This window comes from Chelonoidis abingdonii, chromosome 9 (assembly GCF_003597395.2).
Source record: "Chelonoidis abingdonii isolate Lonesome George chromosome 9, CheloAbing_2.0, whole genome shotgun sequence".
NCBI lineage: Eukaryota > Metazoa > Chordata > Testudines > Testudinidae > Chelonoidis > Chelonoidis abingdonii.
In genome coordinates, this window is record NC_133777.1 from 17,166,542 (window position 1) to 17,186,327 (window position 19,786).

Consider the following 19,786-nt stretch of genomic DNA (forward strand, 5'->3'; position numbering starts at 1 on the left):
CAAATATGAAGAAGAAGGATTTCTGTCGTAAGCTGATGTAAGTGGTATGAAGTCATAAAACAAATAATACACACAAAAAAAAATGCAATTCAGATAACAAGATTAGAGTTTCACATTACAGCCATTCCAAAATGATGCTTTAAACTCTGTCAAAAAGGGTGCAAAAGATGAGTAATCTTAATTATGTAGAGAGAGAGGCTGACAGCAGTAGGGTTCACACAAACAGATTTATATTCACTAATCTGTGTCACAATTTACTTTACAAATCATTTTACATAGGCTAGAATCTTTTTTATTTTATAAATACTTCATTTCTGTTTTTAAAAAATACAGCTAACAGCAGCCAGATCAAAACAAGTCAGATATAAGAATACCATCAAGGCTTCCAGATTGGTAATTTGCATTTGTCATTAGGCACATGTTACATTGACACAATTAAAAAAATTCCACCCTAACCTGATGAATGGTGGGCATTTGTTATATTTCAGCAAGAGATTTCATAGCAGATGCGAGAGAGGTCTGCTATTATCAAGATTTCATTTTTTAAAACAAAATAGTACAGTGCATTTACTATGAAATTACAAAATTTAAACTGCAATTGATAAAATGCATTTTCTGATGTGTTCTTGCTTTAATTTTTTTCCTTAGCTTAGGAAATGTCTCATTTCCAATGGATTTCCAACCATTAGTGCAAAACAGTGACGTTTACTAGAAGTACTTCTAGTGATTAGTATGCATAATTGCTTCATACAGTTCATGGTCTAAAGTCCTCGTCATCGTTGTCCTCCATTTCCCATTCAGCCTGTTGTCTGGCTCTCAGAGCCAGCGCCAGGGTCTCAGAAATCCCTGGCTGGCGTCCTTCTTCATCTGCTTTTAGCAAGGGAAGTAAGATGGACTTTGAGTGCGCATACAACGTTAGCCCTTCATTTGTAAGAAAGTGCCTATGCTGGTAAATTAAACCATCTCTCAAGTACAAGGAAGATACATGTGTGTGCAAGCCAGATCAAGCTCATGTGTGAGACTCCATGCCTGTCTTGCTTCTGGCTATATGAAAATTCTAGGACACCATACACACTAAGCCCTGATCTACACTGGGGGAAGGTAGGGGGGAAATCGATCTAAGTTACACAACTTCAGCTATGTGAATAACATAGCTGAAGTTGATGTACTTAGATTGACTTACTGTGGTGTCTTCACCATGGTGAGTTGACTGCTGCCGCTCCCCCGTTGATGCCTCTTGCCGCGCTGGAGTACAGGAGTCGATGGGAGTGCGCTCAGCGGTCAATTTATTGTGTCTAGACTAGATGCGATAAATCGATCCCTGCTAGATGGATTGCTGCCCACCGATTCGGTGGGTACTGTGGACATACCCTTAATAACCCTCTTTGAAACAAATGCAAAGTGAAGTACAACCCTTACTGATACAGTATTCCCTGCAGGCCTACTCCCCTAAGAGGACATGAGGTTTCATTTGTTTCAAGGAATTCACTTTTCAGGTACACATAATTCTGCCACCACGTTTCAAAAGTAGCCATTGATTTTGGATGCCCAGTTTGACACAGCTTGGACCTGATTTTCAGAGGTGCTAAGCTCATACAGCTCCCATTGACATTAAGTACAGCTAAGGGTGTACCCTAGTGGAGCCCAAGATGTATAGGCGAGCACTCAGAAACTGAGGCATAAATACCTAATGTCCACTTCTGAAGATGTTGGCTTTAATGGTCTAATCTGATTATTTGTTCCTACCCTTCATCGGAGGAAGACAGAATTCTGTAGCCATTATGGTACTTTGACCTACTGCATTTCAAAATCTTACTGAGCTGAACTTCCGTGAGTTGTTTTCTCTGTGTTGAGAGTTATTACTTACCAGGAGACAGGTTCGTCTTTTCTGGTAGCCTAGCAGAGGAGGGCTGAAAACAAAATTCACAGTAAATCAGAATATTTACTTCCATGTTTTCCCACCACTATGCCTGTTACCTTACGTTTAAAAGCAAACTTAGATCATTTAAACAAACATATCCTTTGCTTCTGCCAACCTTATGTAGCTTTGTGAAGAACTAGTTGGGTTTTGTTCTGAAAGCTTTTCTTGATACATTTTTATATTAAAAATAGTTTTTGAGGTGGGTGGATAATGGTGTCTGCAAACTGCGGAGGTCCTGTTATCATCACTACATCCACATGAAAACTACTATCTTCCATACAAGTACCCAGTTGAGTATAGACTGATCCTTTTCTTGGCTGGCTTATCATACCTCAGCATAGAAGTCTCTTCCATTTCTCCCAAATGGCCTTTCTAGGGAGGCTGTCATTTGCAGAGCAGCTCGTCTATATGGCTGGTACGAAGATGAATTCCTCTGGAAGACAGCATGTCAGATTAGCAACATGTACATACCTACGACTGTAGCTGTTCTGTGGATACTATTCCTCCTACGCCCCAAGTATATAGCCTATTTCTCAGTGCTCTATTTCCCCGAGCTCCACCTGCAGTGTGTTTTGGCACCTACATTTGCAAGGGGGCTAGCCCAGTCACAGGCAAATGCATATTTTGGAAGCTATTAACATTTTTCTAGGTGTTAGGGAGGGCTATATACTCACATCCTCACTCCAGAACTGCTGATGTAGGCAGATACCCTGTCACCAGCCAGTTGTCATTCACTGCAACTGCTCACTTAACCCTGAAGTGCACACACTTCTCTCAAACAGCATTAACTCACAACCAGTCATCATAAGATTTTAACAGAGTCCCTTGCTAGATTTCTACATGTCCTGGGTTCAGGTTGGCTGGAAATACTAGGAAAACTAGCACCAGAGATGCAATTTAAAAAAAAAAAAGACATCTTCCAAGTCTCCAAAAAGCATTAGGTTCAATTTGACTTTGCCGTGTCATCTACTCTTGTTTTATCCAAAGAAGTTCATCCAGCTCCTGGGTTGCCCTATGCATCCCTCTTGGCTGAGAAAGGGTCACGACAGTGTTTTTATGTTATTGCCCTCAGAGCTGATCAATACTAGACGCCTTTAAAAAAAAATAATACACACACACAGCAGGAAGGGCATGATACAGCCAACAAGAGAAAAGTGGCTCTGGGGGAGTAGAAGGGTGGAGTTCCCTGTCTTTATAATATATTAATAATAAAGAAAGCACACACAGATCTGTCAGGGACAGGGCTGTCCAGCTCAAGCAGACATACATGTTTTTAGAAGGTCTAAAAAAGAAAATCTTGGTGGATTCAATCCCTGATTAGCCTTAATCTATCCATGAAGATAGGATGCTGAAAGCAGAGGGCAGCCCCAACAAAGAATTCAATCCTGCCCCAAAGAAATCAGTAGAATTTTCACTATTAGACTTTCATAGGAACAAGGAGCACAGTGCACTGGGGAGAGAGAAGAAAAATAAACCATCTCCTTATGTGAAGCACTGAGCAAGGCTGTTCCTGCCATAACAAGTTAGAGAATCACCCTCAAAACATTTTATAGAGTCATAGAAATTGCAGGGCTGAAAGGGTCCTTGAGAGGTCATCTAATCCAACGCCCTGCGCTAAGCCAGGACTAAATAAATTTAGACCACCCCAACAGGTGTTTGTCTAACCTGCTCTGAAAAATCATCTAGTGGCAGGGGTTCCACAACCTTCCTTAATACCCTGTTCCAGTATTTAACAATCCTTATAGTTAGAAAGTTTTCCCCTATATCTCACCACAATCTCTCTTGGTGCAGATTTAAGTCATTACTTCTTTCCTCCTTCAGTGGATGTGGAGAACACATCGATCACCATCCTCTTTATAACTTATCAGTCCCCCACACTTGGCTTTCTTTTCTCAGGAATAAACCTACCCAGTGTTTTTAAACCTTTCCTTGTAGGTCAGGTTTTCTAAACCTTTTCTCATGTTTGTTGCTCTCCTCTGACTCTTTCCAATTTGTCCACATCTTTCTTAAAGTGTGGTGACAAAAACTGGACTCAATACTCAAGCTGAGGCCACACCAGTGCCAAATGGAGCAGATCAATTACCTCTGATGTCTTATGTACAACACTCCTGTTAATATACCCAAGAATTATATTAGCCTTTTCTGCAGCTGTATCACATTGTTGGCTCATATTCAGTTTGTGATCCCAGGTCCTTTTTGAGCAGTACTGCTTGCCTAACCAATTATTCTCCATTTTGTACTTCGGCAGATTGATTTTTTTTCTTCGTAGGTGTAATACCTTGCACTTGTCTACATTGAATTTAATCTGTTGACTTCAAACCCATTCTGTAATTTATCAAGGTCATTTTGAACTCTAATCCTGTCCTCCAAAGTGCTTTGAGTTCATTAGCTTAGGGACAGGCATCTCCAGCTGTCTGGGAGACAATGTCAACAGGCCTGCTTACGCAGGTTAGACCCTTTTATTCAAGAATTGGTGCTACAAAGTTTTATTGGGCTCCTGTCTCCATCTTGTGGAGATACTGAGAAATAACAATAGTGCTTTTATCAGAGGGGTAGCCGTGTTAGTCTGGATCTGTAAAAGCAGCACCTTATAGACTAACAGACGTTTTGGAGCATGAGCTTTCGTGGGTGAATACCCACTTCATCAGTACAGCTTTTGGCATGCACTGTACAGAACCCTTTGTCAAATAATCTCAAAGGCAGGTGAATCTCATAGCTCTCAATTTTCAAATGGGGAAACTGAGGCACAGATGTCCATTACTTGCCCAAAGCCACCCAGCAAGTCAGAAATAGAATTCAGATCTCAGCTCCCAGTTCCTTGCTCTTACCACTATGCTACGCTCGTGGTCTGTCTCCTGTTTTCTGGATTGGCATATTTGGCCCTCTAGAGTTACACTGCCAATTCATTGGCTACCACAAGAATCTTTTATTGCTTTAGATACAAATAACTAGGTGGAATAGAAGAGCACTGTGCATTGCAGAGGAAAGACGTCAGAGCTTGGGCATCTGCACTAGAAGCTGTAGCAATTAGCCTGCTCTGTCTATGCTGCTTGAGAATTTGGATGCACTTGAGCTTCCTGAGATAAAAAGAGTTTATTTTCTTCTCTCTCTCTTTGGGCTCTTTTCCTTTGTTTCCTTGTTTATTATTTTTTTAGCTTGCTTCCCTTTCTTTTGGGTGGCTTTGTGGGGGGTGATGTAGGAAGAGAGGGGAATCTGTAAAGAAAAGCAGAATGGCTGTAACAGAGAAACAAGTGGTCTTAGCATTAAAGAGCCCAGAGAAAAGTTTTAAAGATAGGGGAGAACACAGGATGTGATTAACCAGCACTTGAGACCAGCACAATGGTAGAAGGAAATTAGACAGGAATATTCCTATCTTATTTCAGAGCTCCACCCATCTATCCCAGCAGGATACTGAGTGACAATACACAACGAGCAGAACACAGGATAGCACATCAACATCAGAACAACTCTCCTGAGCTGAATCCACTCCAGGTACAGATTCTTACCTTGGCCTTGTCTAGGCTGGGAAAAAAGGGTCCTTTTTTCAAGTCAAATTAGCTCAGTTGAGCTCATTTAAAGATTGAAAACCCCACTTCAGACTAACCTTCACCTATTAAATTCAAGCCAAAAGGTATTAAAAACTCTCCATGTTCACGTTGAATGGGTTTTTCTGTGGAGTAATAAGCTCCTGTGACCTAACTCAGTTGAGGGTGAAGGGGAAATCACCTTTTCCCCTAGTCTAGAGGAGGCCTGAGAATGGATGATCCCTTCTGTGACTGTCATGCCTATATTAGGAAGGTTTTCCTTTGGCTTTGTAAACACCAACAGGGAGGTTGTCTTTACTTGAGATTTTGACCTTAGGCTGATCCCCTGGGTAAATTACAAGTGCATGAGCATTGTCCAGACTAGCTTTTGCAAAGGTGTTAACAACTAGAGTGGCTGTACCCCCAAATGGTGATTGATTTATAAAATCAGCAGTTCATAGATAGTGTTCCCTTCTGGCCTTGTGATCATTTATCTGAAGAATGTGAACAACACAGAAACACCCACGCCTTTGAACTGACCTCTTGTTGTTCTTTTGGTGGGTCTGGTTTTGATGTCTGCAGTGTACGTAGTTTATTAAGTAAAAACATTTTATCCTTTCCTTCCTACAATAAAGAAAAAAATGAATGTTATTATCTTGAATGTACATATTATTCCTAATGCAATCGCAGGGCTTGTCTACACAGGGAATTGAGAACAGGATAGTAATTACAATCAAAGTTGAATAATTGTGGAATAAAATCACTTTTTTTCCAGAATATCATGTCCACACAAGACAGTTATAGTGGCACAGCTATAACAGAAATTGACTGGCATATGTATAGCAGAATAATTTCCCAGAGTAGATAAGACCCAAGTTATTCTAACTCCATTAGTCAAAATGTATTTGTAGATGGGCTGTGTGACATTGCACTCCATAATGTTTTATGGAAATATACTTATGAGTGTAAATATGATGTAACTGGAATATGCTTCATGCAAAAGGTCTCTTGTAAGGCCTCAGAATAAAGGTTATAACCTACTGAATAGTTCTCTTATTTGTATGCATGTATCATCCTTGTATCTGAAGCTAGGAATATGAAGTATAACTCTGAGGTCATATTGTAATTAGGCAAAGTTGGGCCATTAATGGTTGCTTAGAATCTTGATGGCTCCCATTGACTAGGACAATTGGTTGTAAATGGTTTATTTACCAGCAAGTCTTCCTGCATATGTGCCTGCCAGCCCTGGAAGAATAGAGGGGGTCTCACAATGACATGTGACCATGTCACCTGATACTGGAATCTATCTTGAACCTCATCCTTTCCATTTATAATGAGGGGTGGGGACCCAGAGAAACAAAAGATTCACACCTTGTGCTATAGATATAAAGGGCGGGGGGGAGGGGGGGAGAACCAAACAAAGGGAGCTTCCAGTCATGAGAAAACCCCTAGTTTCCACCTAAGATGTCTGCTGGAATGGACAAGGACATTGGCAGGGGAAAGGATTGGACCCAGAATAGGAAGGAGTCTTGTCTTTGAAAGAAGCTTTTTGGAACATCTCTGAGGGTGAGATATTATCTGGAATCAGTTTCTTAATGTATTAGGCTTAGATTTGCGTGTTTTGTTTTATTTTGCTTGGTAACTTACTTTGTTCTGTCTGTTATTACTTGAAACCATTTAAATCCTACTATTTATACTTCATAAAATCACTTTTGTTTATTGATAAACCCAGAGTAAGTGATTAATACCTGGAGGAGCAAACAGCTGTGAATCTCTCTCTATCAGTGTTATAGAGGGCAGGCAATTTATGAGTTTACCCTGTATAAGCCTTTTACAGAGTAGAACAGATTTATTTGGGGTTTGGATCCCAGTGGGAGCTGGGTGTCTGGGTGCTGGAGATAGGTGATTTGCTGAGCAGTTTTAGGTTAAAGTCTGCAGCTTTGAGGGCATGGCCCAGACCTGGGCCTGTGTTGCAGCAGGCTGGCGTGTCTGGCTCAACAAGGCAGGGTTCTGAAGTCCCAAGCTGGCAGGGAAAATGGGCTCAGAGGTAATCTCAGCACATAAGGTGACAGTCCCAAGGGGGTCTCTGTGACCGAACTAGTCACAGGTTGTAACCCCAAAGGTTGACTGAGGAGGCAGGGAGAGATGCAGCCTGAAGCACTAGCTTTCCCAAAGCCAGCTGAGCGAATGCAGAAGAGGGAGTTGTTATGCATATAGTTACATTCTCAAATCCTGCAGGAATCTGATTAAACAGATTACGTAGCTACCCTGCAGGGGAGGTGGAGGCGAGAGAGGGTGAGGAGAGATAAAATCATCTCCAGCTGTAGGCAGGCAGACAGACAGGAACCCTGCAGTACAGCCCCTCTGCAGTCACTACTCTAGCCAACAGGCTGGCTCTTTCTCCCTCCAGCGGGGTTGTCTTGGCCACTAGAACAGATCCAGTGGTACCCACATGTCAGTACATTCAGAGCCAGCATGGAGCCTACCTCCCTGGCACATGACAATTCTTATTCTCACACCCAAGGAGCATACACAGGACCTTCGCCAACTGCTGAATTTCACCTGAGATGACTTCTACACAGATTTTACATGCAGAAAATAGGCCCCACATCCCGGCTTCAGAAAGTGAGTCAGCTCTGGCAGCCTCTGTCCTCTCCCTAGCAAGCCAACCAGCTCTTCAGACTAACCAAATCCTGCTTAGCCAAAAGTCTCAGGGATGGGGGCACATGACCCAAAACTTTCACACAACTCAGGGTGCTACTCTAAGTCTGTCTTTATTGTCACAAAAGCCTTTGGGATGACGAACTTCAGACCCCTCCTCACACATACCAAGCAAAAAGCATAAAAATAATATTTACAAAAGTAAAACTCATTGTACTTTTATTTTCACAAAACTAATTAACTAACTAAATAAATAAAGTAACTGCTCTGTGGTGTGTTTTTTTTTTACAACACCCAGGTTTTACTGTCCTCTTAGGGATTAGCATTAATGGGAATGGTGTTTTCACTGAAAAGGCTAAACCCACCAATTCAATTTCTGTCTTTTTAGAAACCAAATCTAACAAAGACACACAGTTTGCAGAGCTGGATCAGACTACTAGTTCTTGAAAGTACCATATCCTGACACCTAGCCATCTGACACTACACCTCTGTGGAAACAAACCGTTTCCTTGCTCTGCATAACCTTAAAATAAACTGCATACCAGGCTGATTAGTCAAGTGTGTTTAGGAGATTAATTTCCTCTTCTCACTTGTGCCAAAACAGAAACCTCTCTGTGTGCAAGCATCATATGCAACGGGCATGAGGAAACCAGCTAACATGTTTGCTGCCTGTCTTTTTTTAAATAATAGAAATCTGAAAAATCAACTTACATTAATAATTTGTTCATGCAGGAGTCTGACCATTATCCTTCGTCCTTCTATTATTTGCCAGTAAAGATATGTGATAATTCTGAAAGGAAAAGAAAGTGCAGCACACGAGTATTTATATTTGAGTGATGCTTCTCTTCTGAATCACTGTCAAACAAGAAGACATCTTGTTCACTTTACACAATGATTACTCATAAGTAATACGCAGCGTTGTTATAAAAGATATTACCTCACCCACTGTGCCCAGACAAATACTAAATGGGTCAGAAGTTCTATTGGGAAATACCCAAAGCTGTATGGGCTCTGACACAAATACAAAGCAGGCAAGCAGGCCAACACCACAAGGTACCTTTTAGTTCTAGTCAGGAATCCATTGTGTTCAACCAAACTTGTACCAGTTGTCGGCACTGTCCCTCCCCTTCCCCTGCCAATTAATGAACCTTAATAACTATCACATAGAGGCAAATCCTGGTTCCACTGGAATATCTTGGAGTTTTGTTACTGAGTTTTATGGGATCAGGATTCGACTCTTAGAAGGGATTGTGCTTGGACTACGAGACTGGGAGCAATGAATCTCATCTACTATTCCCAGTTTTCCTAATGCTTTATGGAGTCTTGGGCAAACCCCATAACTGCTTTGGGAGAGCTTTTCAAAGGCACAAATGGCAGTTAGGAGCCAACAGGAATTACGTGCCGAAGCCAGGTCTATACTAGGCCCCATGTCTATGCTAGGAGTGCTTTGCTGGTATAAAGGAATGCTAGTAAGATAGCAAAGGGGTCCTAGTGCTGATGCAGCTATACCAACCTAGCAGTGCTTTGTTCTGGTACAGCAGTTAACCAAGCTTTTTAGGTAAAAAGCACAGTGTTGCTGGTATAACTACACCTACAACAGGGGCTTCTTCTGGCACAGGCTATGCTGGTCACAAATCACACCCCTAACATAGCTAGACAAGCATGTTTTGCTGGCATAACTATGTTGGTTGGCAGCGTGTGAAGGTGGTGAGATTGGGGGGGGGGGAATCACACCCCTAACTGACATAGCTCTGCCAGCAAAACCCAGTGAAGATCAGCTTGTATCAGCAAATGAACTCCTTTTGTTAATATAAGCTGCATCTCTGGCATTAAAGGGCTTTGCAGTGTTGGCTAGCCCACAGCCTAGAAAAAATGTACTGGTTCCAGCTACCCCAACAAACCCTCCTAGTATACAGACAGTCTATAGCTAATAACTAGTTCCTTGAAACAAAAGAAGCTATGCTAGCAAAAGGACCCCCTTCCCCTACTACCCATAATTGCATCTACACTAGGGTTTTTGCTGGTAGAAAAATGTCACCAAAAATAAAATACCCTCTAATCAACATTACTATACTGGCAAAAGTTCCTCATGTAGACCCTGCCTGTCATTTGGGCCTTTGAAAATCTGCCCCCTTTACTTACCGATTTGCTTACCTTTCAAACAGGAAGAACAAACCATCCTATCAGTTGTAAGTGCACTAGTGGGAAGAGGCTTTGTGGGAAAAAATAAGCAAGATGATTTTCTTATTTTGTAAGTTGTAAGTGCACTAGTGGGAAGAGGCTTTGTAAATCTGGATACCCAATAAAATGGGTGTTCTTGAAGAACAGTTTCTCATGGGCTAGCGTGAGGCTGCTTCGTAAAGAGCTCTGAGCACCTCATATAAAAAGTAGCAAATTGTCTTTGCTTCTCTAGTCAAATACCTCAAATTCTCACTAAATTCCAATATATTTATTGTTTCCACCAATGAAGCTTTAAAGTTTCCTTTGCGTTTTCATCACAGAGAATGAACACCTCATGACGAAGTTTCCCTCACTTTCTCTCCCCCACTCAGTTTCATTTACGGACACTTACAGGACGATGACAGTGAGGATGAAGAAGAAATGCACACTTCCAATTAAGTTATAATAAATCCACACCACCCATTTTGAGCTGGAATAGCTGTCCAATATGTGTATCCATCCAGAAACGGCATCAATTATGGAGGTCAAGCCTTGGAATGGACCACATTGTTTAGAAGGCGTCCGCCTGGAAAAACAAGACAAAGTATATTTTTTAAAAGTGTTCGTCCATTTCCTCTGGCCTCTGTACCCTCATCCTGGGGTTATTTACACTCATTGCCACAGAGTACTAGGTCTTCTTGGGTGACCGCATGCAGTTCAACTCACTGACGTGTAGCTGCCTGAGCAAATCTTAACTGATAGAGGGCTTGCTCCATGTCTGTGTTTATGTCTTTAAACTGATGAGTCCCCATCCGATAGCATCAGCCCAGTTGATTATCTGAGCAGGGACACAAGACCCTCTCACAGTAGATCAGTGGGCAGCACTGCCTTTCAGGTGCCAGTCTCTAGCTAGTTATAACAAGTTAATTGCCACAGTACAGGCTACACTACTTTTATAGATGCATTATGCACGTTTAATAAAAACCACAACACCATCACCTTGTTTTTCCGCCCCATTTTTGTAGAAGAATATTCAGAAAAGATTTTTGGTTAAAAGAGGATGTGGCTCAGCCCCTAGCAAAAGCAATAATTTTCAAACTAAAAATAAAAAGGTCTTAGCATTCATGAGGTAGGTTAATAAAGGTTTCTGTTTGTGATTAGGTGGATGGTTTGGTTTTCAGAGACTTGAATGGAGCCAAGCCATGCAAATCTGAACTAAGTGAAACCCCCCAGGGTTTATGAAGATCTACTAGGAAACATCCCACTTGAACACTTATTTCTGGGCCTGCCCTTGATCTTAAGTCACTTTTTGGTAGCTAGCAAGCGAGGCTGCTGTATTGGGTGCAAGAGAGAAGAGGAAGTGGGTTTGTCACAGACACTTCTGAGAGAAAGAAAGAGAGGAGAGAGAGCCAGACTGTCACAGCAAATGTTCTATTTAATAAGCAAACCAAACTCAAGCCACCAAACAGAGGTTTGCAACTCATCTGATTTTTCTTATAAGAGTTTTCTGCCTCCACACATCTTGCATTGTTTCTTGGGCTGCCTTTTGTTCCTCCAGGTGAGAGAGCAGAAGTGAATGTAGGGAAAATGGACAAACAGGAATAGTAGCTTCTATCTATCATACCTACATGGCTCCCATTACCATAGTATCTGAGCGCCTCACACAGTCTTTAGTGCATTTATCCTCACACTATGCTGTGAAGCAGGGAAATTCTACTCTCTCTCATTTTACAGATGAGGCACCTGACGCAAAGGGACACCATGTGACTTGCCTGAAATCACACAGGAAGTCTGTGGCAGAGGAAGGAAATGAACCTGGGTTACCCATGTCACAGGCCAGTACCAGCCTTCCTCTGCTTCCTTCTCATCCCTCAGATCTTTAGAGAGAGCTGCGCAGTTTCAATTCCACTCTCTTTCAATAGTTGAGCACAGCTTTCAAGGGATTAACTTCAAGTCTATGAGTTTGCAATAGTGTTCTTTAGAGTCCTGAACAGTTTATGAGTAACATTCGAAAACTTTCAGTGGAAGACAATGCAGATTTCTCTTTAGTATGTATTCAAATATCTCCACCCTGTTTGGTTTCTGATTAAGGTGTATTTCAGTTCAGAGATAGTGAAGACTGAATGCTGATGCTCTTTCCTACCTCCAGATAGTGACTGCCATTACAGACAGGACTCCAGTAAAGGAAGGGAAAAACAGCAGAAAAATGAAGAGCGTCGTCATCTGAGAAGCTCTCCAGACTTTGCGAGGTGGTTGACAATTCCTCATCAAACTGACCTTTAAAAAAAGATGCACACACACACACACAGATGGAGTTGTGTTACATGCCATTTAAATAACTGTGTTTCACTCAATCCAACTGAAATCCCAAGCAATTTCATAGGAATAGCATTCATCAACTGTTTCCAAACAGCATTTCCAGCAACAAATATACTACATCATTATAAGTACAGCCTTTCAAACAGTGAAAGGCAAAACAAGATTCTGTTGGTCAGGATCTTGAAAATCAGACTAGGAGGCATTTCACCTGAACCCCAAAGTTCAAGGGAGTTTTGATCAATGGTACAAATTCTACTTTCAAGACCACAAAACATTTAATATTTGTTGAGTTTGAGAAGAACTCACTAGAAGTCAACTTCTCCTATATGCTATGGCAGTAGACTCAGGCCTGGTCTATACTTACAATTTAGATTAATTTAGCTACATTGCTCACCCAAGCACCATAGTTAAGCTAACCTCGCCCAGTGGTATAGATGTGGATAGGTCAATGGAACAGTTCTTCCATTGATCTCGCTACTACTGCTTGGGGAGGTGGATTACCTACAAATCAACAGAAAAACCCCTTCTGTCAATATAGGATACATTACAGCATCACAGCTGCAGCAGTAGTACTCATAGTGTAGACACAGTCTAAGTGTTCAATTATTGAAAATAGTACAGTCATGCATACAACAATGGGGGGGACTTGTGGTTTTGGCTGGTGTGTGTTGTGTCACACCCACCCACTCATGCTTTCTTTTCACTACTTCATTCTCTGCACCTGACAAATTTTGCCTTTAACCTCTCTTTTTTCCCCCTGAAGAACTTTTTCTGTAGAGGCAGAAGATAGATATAGTATCATTCAAGACTCCTGACAGTAATGTTCCATGTTTCAAGAAGCTGAAGCTTCTACCTTGCTCCTGAAAACTCAGGTAAGAATGTGCTCTTGCTGAGATGTTGGACTAGTTAGGGTTCACGGTTCTTGAAGAAGAGAAAATATAAAGCTCCTTACCTTTTTTACATAAAATATTATAAAAAATGATATAATCTGCATGGCTGGCATTAAAGGTGCGAAGAAGATGCCAATCCTACAAGAAAAAAAAAGGCAGGGGAGAAAGTCCAAAAACGTATGAAAACTCAGTCTTTGGTTTTTACTGCATGGTATGAAAATAGCATATATCAGACTATATTTGGATAAAGTTATTATAATATTAATATTGTTAAATTAACAATAAGTAAAACTTGTTATAGGTAAATTAACCTTTTAAAAATTATACTTAAAAATAAAGCAAAATATTTGCAATATTCTTTTAGAATCTGGAAAACAATTTCCTTCCTTATTCTGTCGCTCATCAGACAGGCTCCTTCCCAACTTGTTGGTAACACCATTTGATATTAGAAAAGCTTTGATACTGATGCTACTTCAGTAGGGAAGTAAGACATAATATGAAAGAACCAGGATGCTCCTTCCTACAACCTCCTTCCACCCCCAATTTTTCAGTTGTGGCCAGAAAGAAGACTACTTTGTGTAGGTCCTGCATAAAATCAGTGTTATTAGTTTTCCTTCAATTCTGCAGCAGTGGCGCTGGAACAGTCTAATAGTGGGGGTGCTGAAAGCCAGCCTCCTTCCCCCTTCTGCCTCCCCCTGCTCAGGCTGGGAGCAGGGCTGTGTGTCCGGGAGGGGGCAGCCCAGACAGGAGTAAGGGGGCTGAGGCCACAGCTAGGGGCAGGTGTGCGGCCAGGAGTGGAGCCCCGGGCAGGGGCCAACAGCCAGGACCCCACCTGTGGGGCCAAGAGAAGAGCCCCAGCTGTGGGGACAGGTGTGGAGCCCCTGAAGTGGAGCCCTAGGAGCGGGGGACCAGGTGCAGGGCCCTTGGCATGGGACCAGTGTCCAGGGAGCAGGCCCCAGAAGCAGAGCCCTGGGTGTGGGGCCGGGAGTGAGGCGGGCCCTAGGAGCAAAGGCCTGGGAGCAGGGGATGGGGCTGGGCATGGGGACCTGGTGGCTGGGCCAGCAGCTGGAGAGTAGGGCCAGCGGCCAGGGCCCCAGGAGCAGAGTGGATGTGGAGCCAGGCATGCTGGGGAGTGGGCCAGCAGCCAGGACCCGAGTCCCAGGTGAGATGAGGGGTTGGGGAGCGGAGTGCAGGCAGAGGGCCGGGCTGGGGCATAGACACAGGAAGCACCCCCAGGTTTTTGCTCAGAGTCAGCGGCTGGAGAGTGAGGAGCAGTGCCAGCGGCTCTGCATAAAACCTAGGGCTGCTGCAGCACCCCCCACACCCTATTTCCCACGCCCATGTTCTGCAGAGGAGGGAATGACAAAAAACAGGGTATGGGTGTGTCTTTAAGTTACAATTTTAACAAAAGGTAGATTAAAATGTCTTTCTATCAAGGCTTTTATACCATTCTTACCATTGTGGTAGCCAAGCACTTGTAAATGTGGTCACAGTTCAGGGCAAATGCATCTGTATTCCCTCTCCGTGGTTCACCACTCTGGGCTCTGAGCTCCTAGCCATCGACTCTCTTGGGCAGAGACCCACGTCTCTCTCCCTCCTGACTGGCATTTATTCAGACTGCACGGTCCTTTGCCTACACTGTATTATTCCTTGCAGGCCAGACTGCCTAAACAGGCCTCAGTCTGTGCTTTGCTTTCTTGCTGAAAGCTATGACCAGTGTATTGTCAGCAATTACAGGTTACCACACAGCTCTTTATAAGCAAAACACACTTATTCTTAAGGTGAAAGCATTTTAGAGAAAATATATTAAAAACAATAAAGGAGTCTACACACATGCTAATAAGCTTTATGCTCTGCCCTCTCCAGAGAGAGATCATCCCCAACTCCAACAATGGCTCTGGTAAAAGTCAGTCCTTCAAACCCCACAAAGGCTTTTCCTGTGATTACAAGTTCATAGCGGCCTTAGTTCAGAACTAGCTGAGCCAAGAATAGGTCAGTCCTTCCTTTATACAGCTTGGGCCTTTGATCATGACATTCTGGGAAGAGTAATCAGGAAACAGGGTATAGCTTCAAAAGACTAGGTTACATACAATCCCAGCCCACAATAATAGATCAGTCATTCATTTAATATAATGAACCCTAAGTTACTTAAACTTAATTCAATGAGGTCTCCCTGGGCAATTTCCTGCCATATCCTTATCTGTCGCAAACATCATCATGAGGCTGTTTTTCACAGTGGCTCTGTAGGAATAAATACTAATATCTTACAGCAGGTATGAATGAAAACTCATCACTTACCAGCCCAAAGTCTGTGTGTAAGCTGCAAGTCTGATCAAGCTAAAACTTCGTGCAAGATAAATTCTGGCACTTTGTACCAAGTTTTTTGCAACATTAGTTCGCAATGATTCTGAAAATGAACACAAAATCATTAACTATAGAATGCAACAATCTTGTAAAGGAAACTCTCTCATATAGGAACAATGCTTACATATTGGATCCTATAGTAACGATGTATTATGAAAAAGTGTCACACGTTTTCAGTTAGGCAGCAATGTAGAATAAGCACATATTCTGCGTTTGGCAAAATACTGATGTTCATGAATATGCTGCATGAGATAAAAAAAGCCAAAGAACATTTTCATTTGAGCCAAGAGTTTATGCTATATATGGATGAAGGCAGCTAAAATGTACTGTAAAATATTTCCTATTCAATATGGGTACAAACTGAGCATTAATTTAAAATGGTTGCTATCATATTCAGTAGAATGTATCTAGAATCGCACTCACCTTCGGTACAAATTCTCCACGAAAGAAGAGCAAATGCAAAATAAGTCAATCACAATGAACGGTAGAATTCTTGGCCATAGGCTTTCCCGCATCTTGTAAAGAGAGAAAAAATAGAGGTGTATGTAATTCAAATCTCTCTGTCTAGTTGTAGAACTTCTCGGAAGCTTGATCCAAAGCTCAATTGAAAGAGAACGGAACAATTTCAGAAGGCTCTGACTCGATCTTTTCACTCTAGTTCCTCCCCGAGACACGCCTCCCATAAACAACTCTAGTGAGGATATACTCACAAAAATGTCTCAGACGCAAGTAATCACAATGGATACATCCATGCTTGTCGCTTGTGTCCACGAGAGGCCTGAGTAGTTGACCGACGTCTTCGCCAAAGAAAGTCTACAGGACGTCTGTGATACATGGATTGGTATTTTGAATCACACATATCTATCAAGCTGACCATTATTTGACTTATCATCTTACTCACACTCATATAGAATTTGTTTTGAAAGATTCCCTGGATTCCAACCTGGAAGGATGTCACAAGCACTTAAACAATCTTCCTCGCTGTTTTAAAAGAGGCGCAGTATAGCGTCTACTGCTTGCCTCCAATATTTTTCTGGGTAAAGAATTTTAACTGAACTTGTTGGTCTTGGGTTAAATTCCTGTTGAGGTTTTTTTCCTTTAATTTCCACCCCCTTTTTTTAATAGAAGGGCCCACAATTTACCCCTTTTTCCAGCTTTCTGGAAAATTGTTGCCCCGTCTTCCCAATGACCTTCCATGGTTTCCCAACTCTACTTTAATGGCGTTTTTTTCTCAGAATATTTTCTCATCCAAAAGTTCCCAACCTGTTGAAAGCCCTTTTATCTCCACGGAAATTACATTGTTCCATTGCCCGCTGGTTACCTTTTGAAAGACATCTACCTTTCTAAGTTAACATTTTTTTAACTTTGTTTTCTTTTTTCCTTCTCTGTCTATACAGTGAGCTGTAGCTAGTTCTGACCTAAGCTGGATGAATAATGTCATACTATGACTTTTTTTCCCCATAACAATTGTTTCTGCAAAGATTCCTGGATCCAACTGAAGAATGTCAAGGCCACAATTCCTTCCCGCTCTTAAGAGGCCACGTATAGCCCTCTGCACTGGGGCAAATTTCATCCCAACCGTCTGTCACCTTTCACACACCTTATCCTCCAATGATCACATATTTCCTGATGTTTAGACAAAATAATATGAAAGTAGTTTAAGGCTAATTCCTGACCATGTGTTTTATGGCAAAGATTTGTACACATGAGTGAGCAGAACTTTACCTCTTTCTCTGATGTAGCCACATCGTTAAGCCAGTAGTAGCAGAGGATTCCAATTATTGCTATTTTCAGAAAAACGTTTCTACAAAGAAGAAGTAACTATATTAATTCCTGTTAAACAAACATGGAGGAATGTGACATCCATTGCACATCACTCCTTTCTAATGCATTCGATTCTGTGAAACACGTTGCAAGTGAGATGGGTGACATTCCATGTGGGAGAAAGGCAGCAGTATTTGCACATTGTCCTACACTAGGGATGTCAGCTTTAAAGTATAGTGCAGCTCCACTTGGCCAGCTTTAGGAGACATTCTCGGTGGAACAGGGATGATGGTACTTTGTACTGCTGTAACCAACCCTCCCTCCATTTTCCATCTTTCCCACACTGGGGTCTGCACCACAGGCTGAGCAAAGCCCAGTGTATCAGGATATGCCTGAAAGAGAGGGCAACATTACATCTGCCTTCACTGAGGCTGTGGCACTGTAGTGAGCTCCAAGTACATAACAGGCAGCATTAGAGGTGGAGACACGAGTCCTCTGAATGGAGTGACTGCCCTGATGCATAGCAGGCTGCTGCTTTCAGTACTCTTTCCTCATGGGCTTTACCGTCAACAGAAAAAGTGCAGCCAGCTTCAGGCAGCTCGTGCAGCTAACTAGGAGAGGATGGCACTGGATACCTGATAACAGTGGCGTAGAGCTGATGTCTGGGATACTGGAATTTCTCTATGAGTCCAAACAAGGCAAAGCAGAAGGGGATGAGGAGGTTGAGAAGAGACACAACAATGGGTAGCACTAGTGTGGCAGCCTCTTTTTCCAGCTCACTTTTGTTACCTTCCAGGAGCTTAAAGGGAAAGAAAAATAAAGCGTAAGAGATTCTCCCCTCAGAATTGTCTTTGTGGAACAGACTGTACACCGCGCTGCCTGCATTCTCTTGAAGAGTCATGGCTCTGCATTGAACCTATGCCGTCACGCTTTCATATGCCCCGTCCTGCTAGGATGGACCTCTGCACCCATACAGGCAAGGTGATGGCACTCGCAGATCCGAGTGCAGTACTGGGGCCTTAGAGTGCATCAGAGATAAGTAAGGAGATACATTTTCTGTCTTTTCATTGTTTGTGTTTGTAGTACCTAGCAGAATAAAGCTACTGGAATCCAAACTAAGCAATTCTTCCTGCTGCCTTCTAGGCCTTGATTATTTAAACTAGTATTAAGTTATGGAAGGTGATATGAGCCTATTGGCAGAAGCAACACCTATGCTGCCTTATTGTCTTTCAAGCCTTAACCATGAACAGTCATTAGCACTCAAGAGTCCAGCATACCAATGTTGAAGCCTGTGTTTCCAGGGTAGCAGTTTACCAGACTTGGTCCTTACCTGTAGGTTATTTCTTGAGAGGAAGTAAACACCAGCACAACAAGCAGCTGCTATTCCCAAGGAAGCCATCCAAACCAACAGATGAACAGCGATACGAGCAATTCTCTGCTTCAGAGAAAGGTTCAGTACCTCGAGGGTCACTTCAGATAGGGATTCCTGCAATCAAACACTTGTTAATTAGGCATAGGGCTTAGTAAATAACAACAACAACAATATCTAGCTCTTACCTAGTGCTATTGAGCAATAGATCTCAAAGAGATTTACAAAGGTTGGTGGTATCATTACCCACATTTTACAGACGGGGAAACTGAGGCATAGAGAGGGGCAGTGTCCAACATCTCCGACAGACTAGTGGCCAGGCCAGGAATAGAACCCAGGTGTGACACATGGCCAGAAAGGGTTAAGCTGCTTGCAGGCTAATTAATGCAGATTCAACGTTTAGAGACATGTTAGAAAAGTATGTAAATGGTAATTAGGGCCACTCCATGTTAGATAGGCTCGAACTTTAAAATGCAAACTTGTATTGTTCCTAATACTAATTGTATGCATTTACTTATATCTTGTTAGAAGCCATGTAAACAGACAGCTACTACTCTAGCTATTGATTCAGAGATCAAAAGGGAATAATTAACATTTAGATAAATCTTGGGTGAAATAATGTCATTGTCTATATGTCTCTTTAAAGTTTGTGATAAACTGCTGAATGGATAAATTACTTTATGTTAATCCATGTCGTTAATTACCCATGATGTTTGAGAAGCAGGTGATTACATCAAAAACCTATTGTTCACCCAGGACTGTATGGTCAAGAGGCTGCTAGACAGGGGCGGCTCCAGACCCCAGCACACCAAGC

At 42.2% G+C, this 19,786-nt stretch overlaps 1 protein-coding gene across 1 annotated transcript in view; it reads right to left on the bottom strand.

Annotated features, from left to right (window-relative positions):
- Positions 1 to 208: 208 nt before the first annotated feature.
- TMC5 (transmembrane channel like 5) overlaps positions 209 to 19,786 on the bottom strand; it is a 35,376-nt gene continuing 15,798 nt past the window's right edge. Inside the window, exons 10-21 of the mRNA XM_075069072.1 lie at positions 18,934 to 19,089; positions 18,239 to 18,402; positions 17,429 to 17,643; positions 15,774 to 15,882; positions 13,538 to 13,613; positions 12,410 to 12,543; positions 10,679 to 10,852; positions 8,818 to 8,896; positions 5,986 to 6,069; positions 2,253 to 2,354; positions 1,868 to 1,910; positions 209 to 870 (exon numbers count right to left, since the gene is read on the bottom strand). Of these exons, the coding sequence (XP_074925173.1) occupies positions 755 to 870; positions 1,868 to 1,910; positions 2,253 to 2,354; positions 5,986 to 6,069; positions 8,818 to 8,896; positions 10,679 to 10,852; positions 12,410 to 12,543; positions 13,538 to 13,613; positions 15,774 to 15,882; positions 17,429 to 17,643; positions 18,239 to 18,402; positions 18,934 to 19,089 (1,452 nt within the window). The 3' untranslated portion in view covers positions 209 to 754. The remainder of the gene's footprint in view (positions 871 to 1,867; positions 1,911 to 2,252; positions 2,355 to 5,985; positions 6,070 to 8,817; positions 8,897 to 10,678; positions 10,853 to 12,409; positions 12,544 to 13,537; positions 13,614 to 15,773; positions 15,883 to 17,428; positions 17,644 to 18,238; positions 18,403 to 18,933; positions 19,090 to 19,786) is intronic.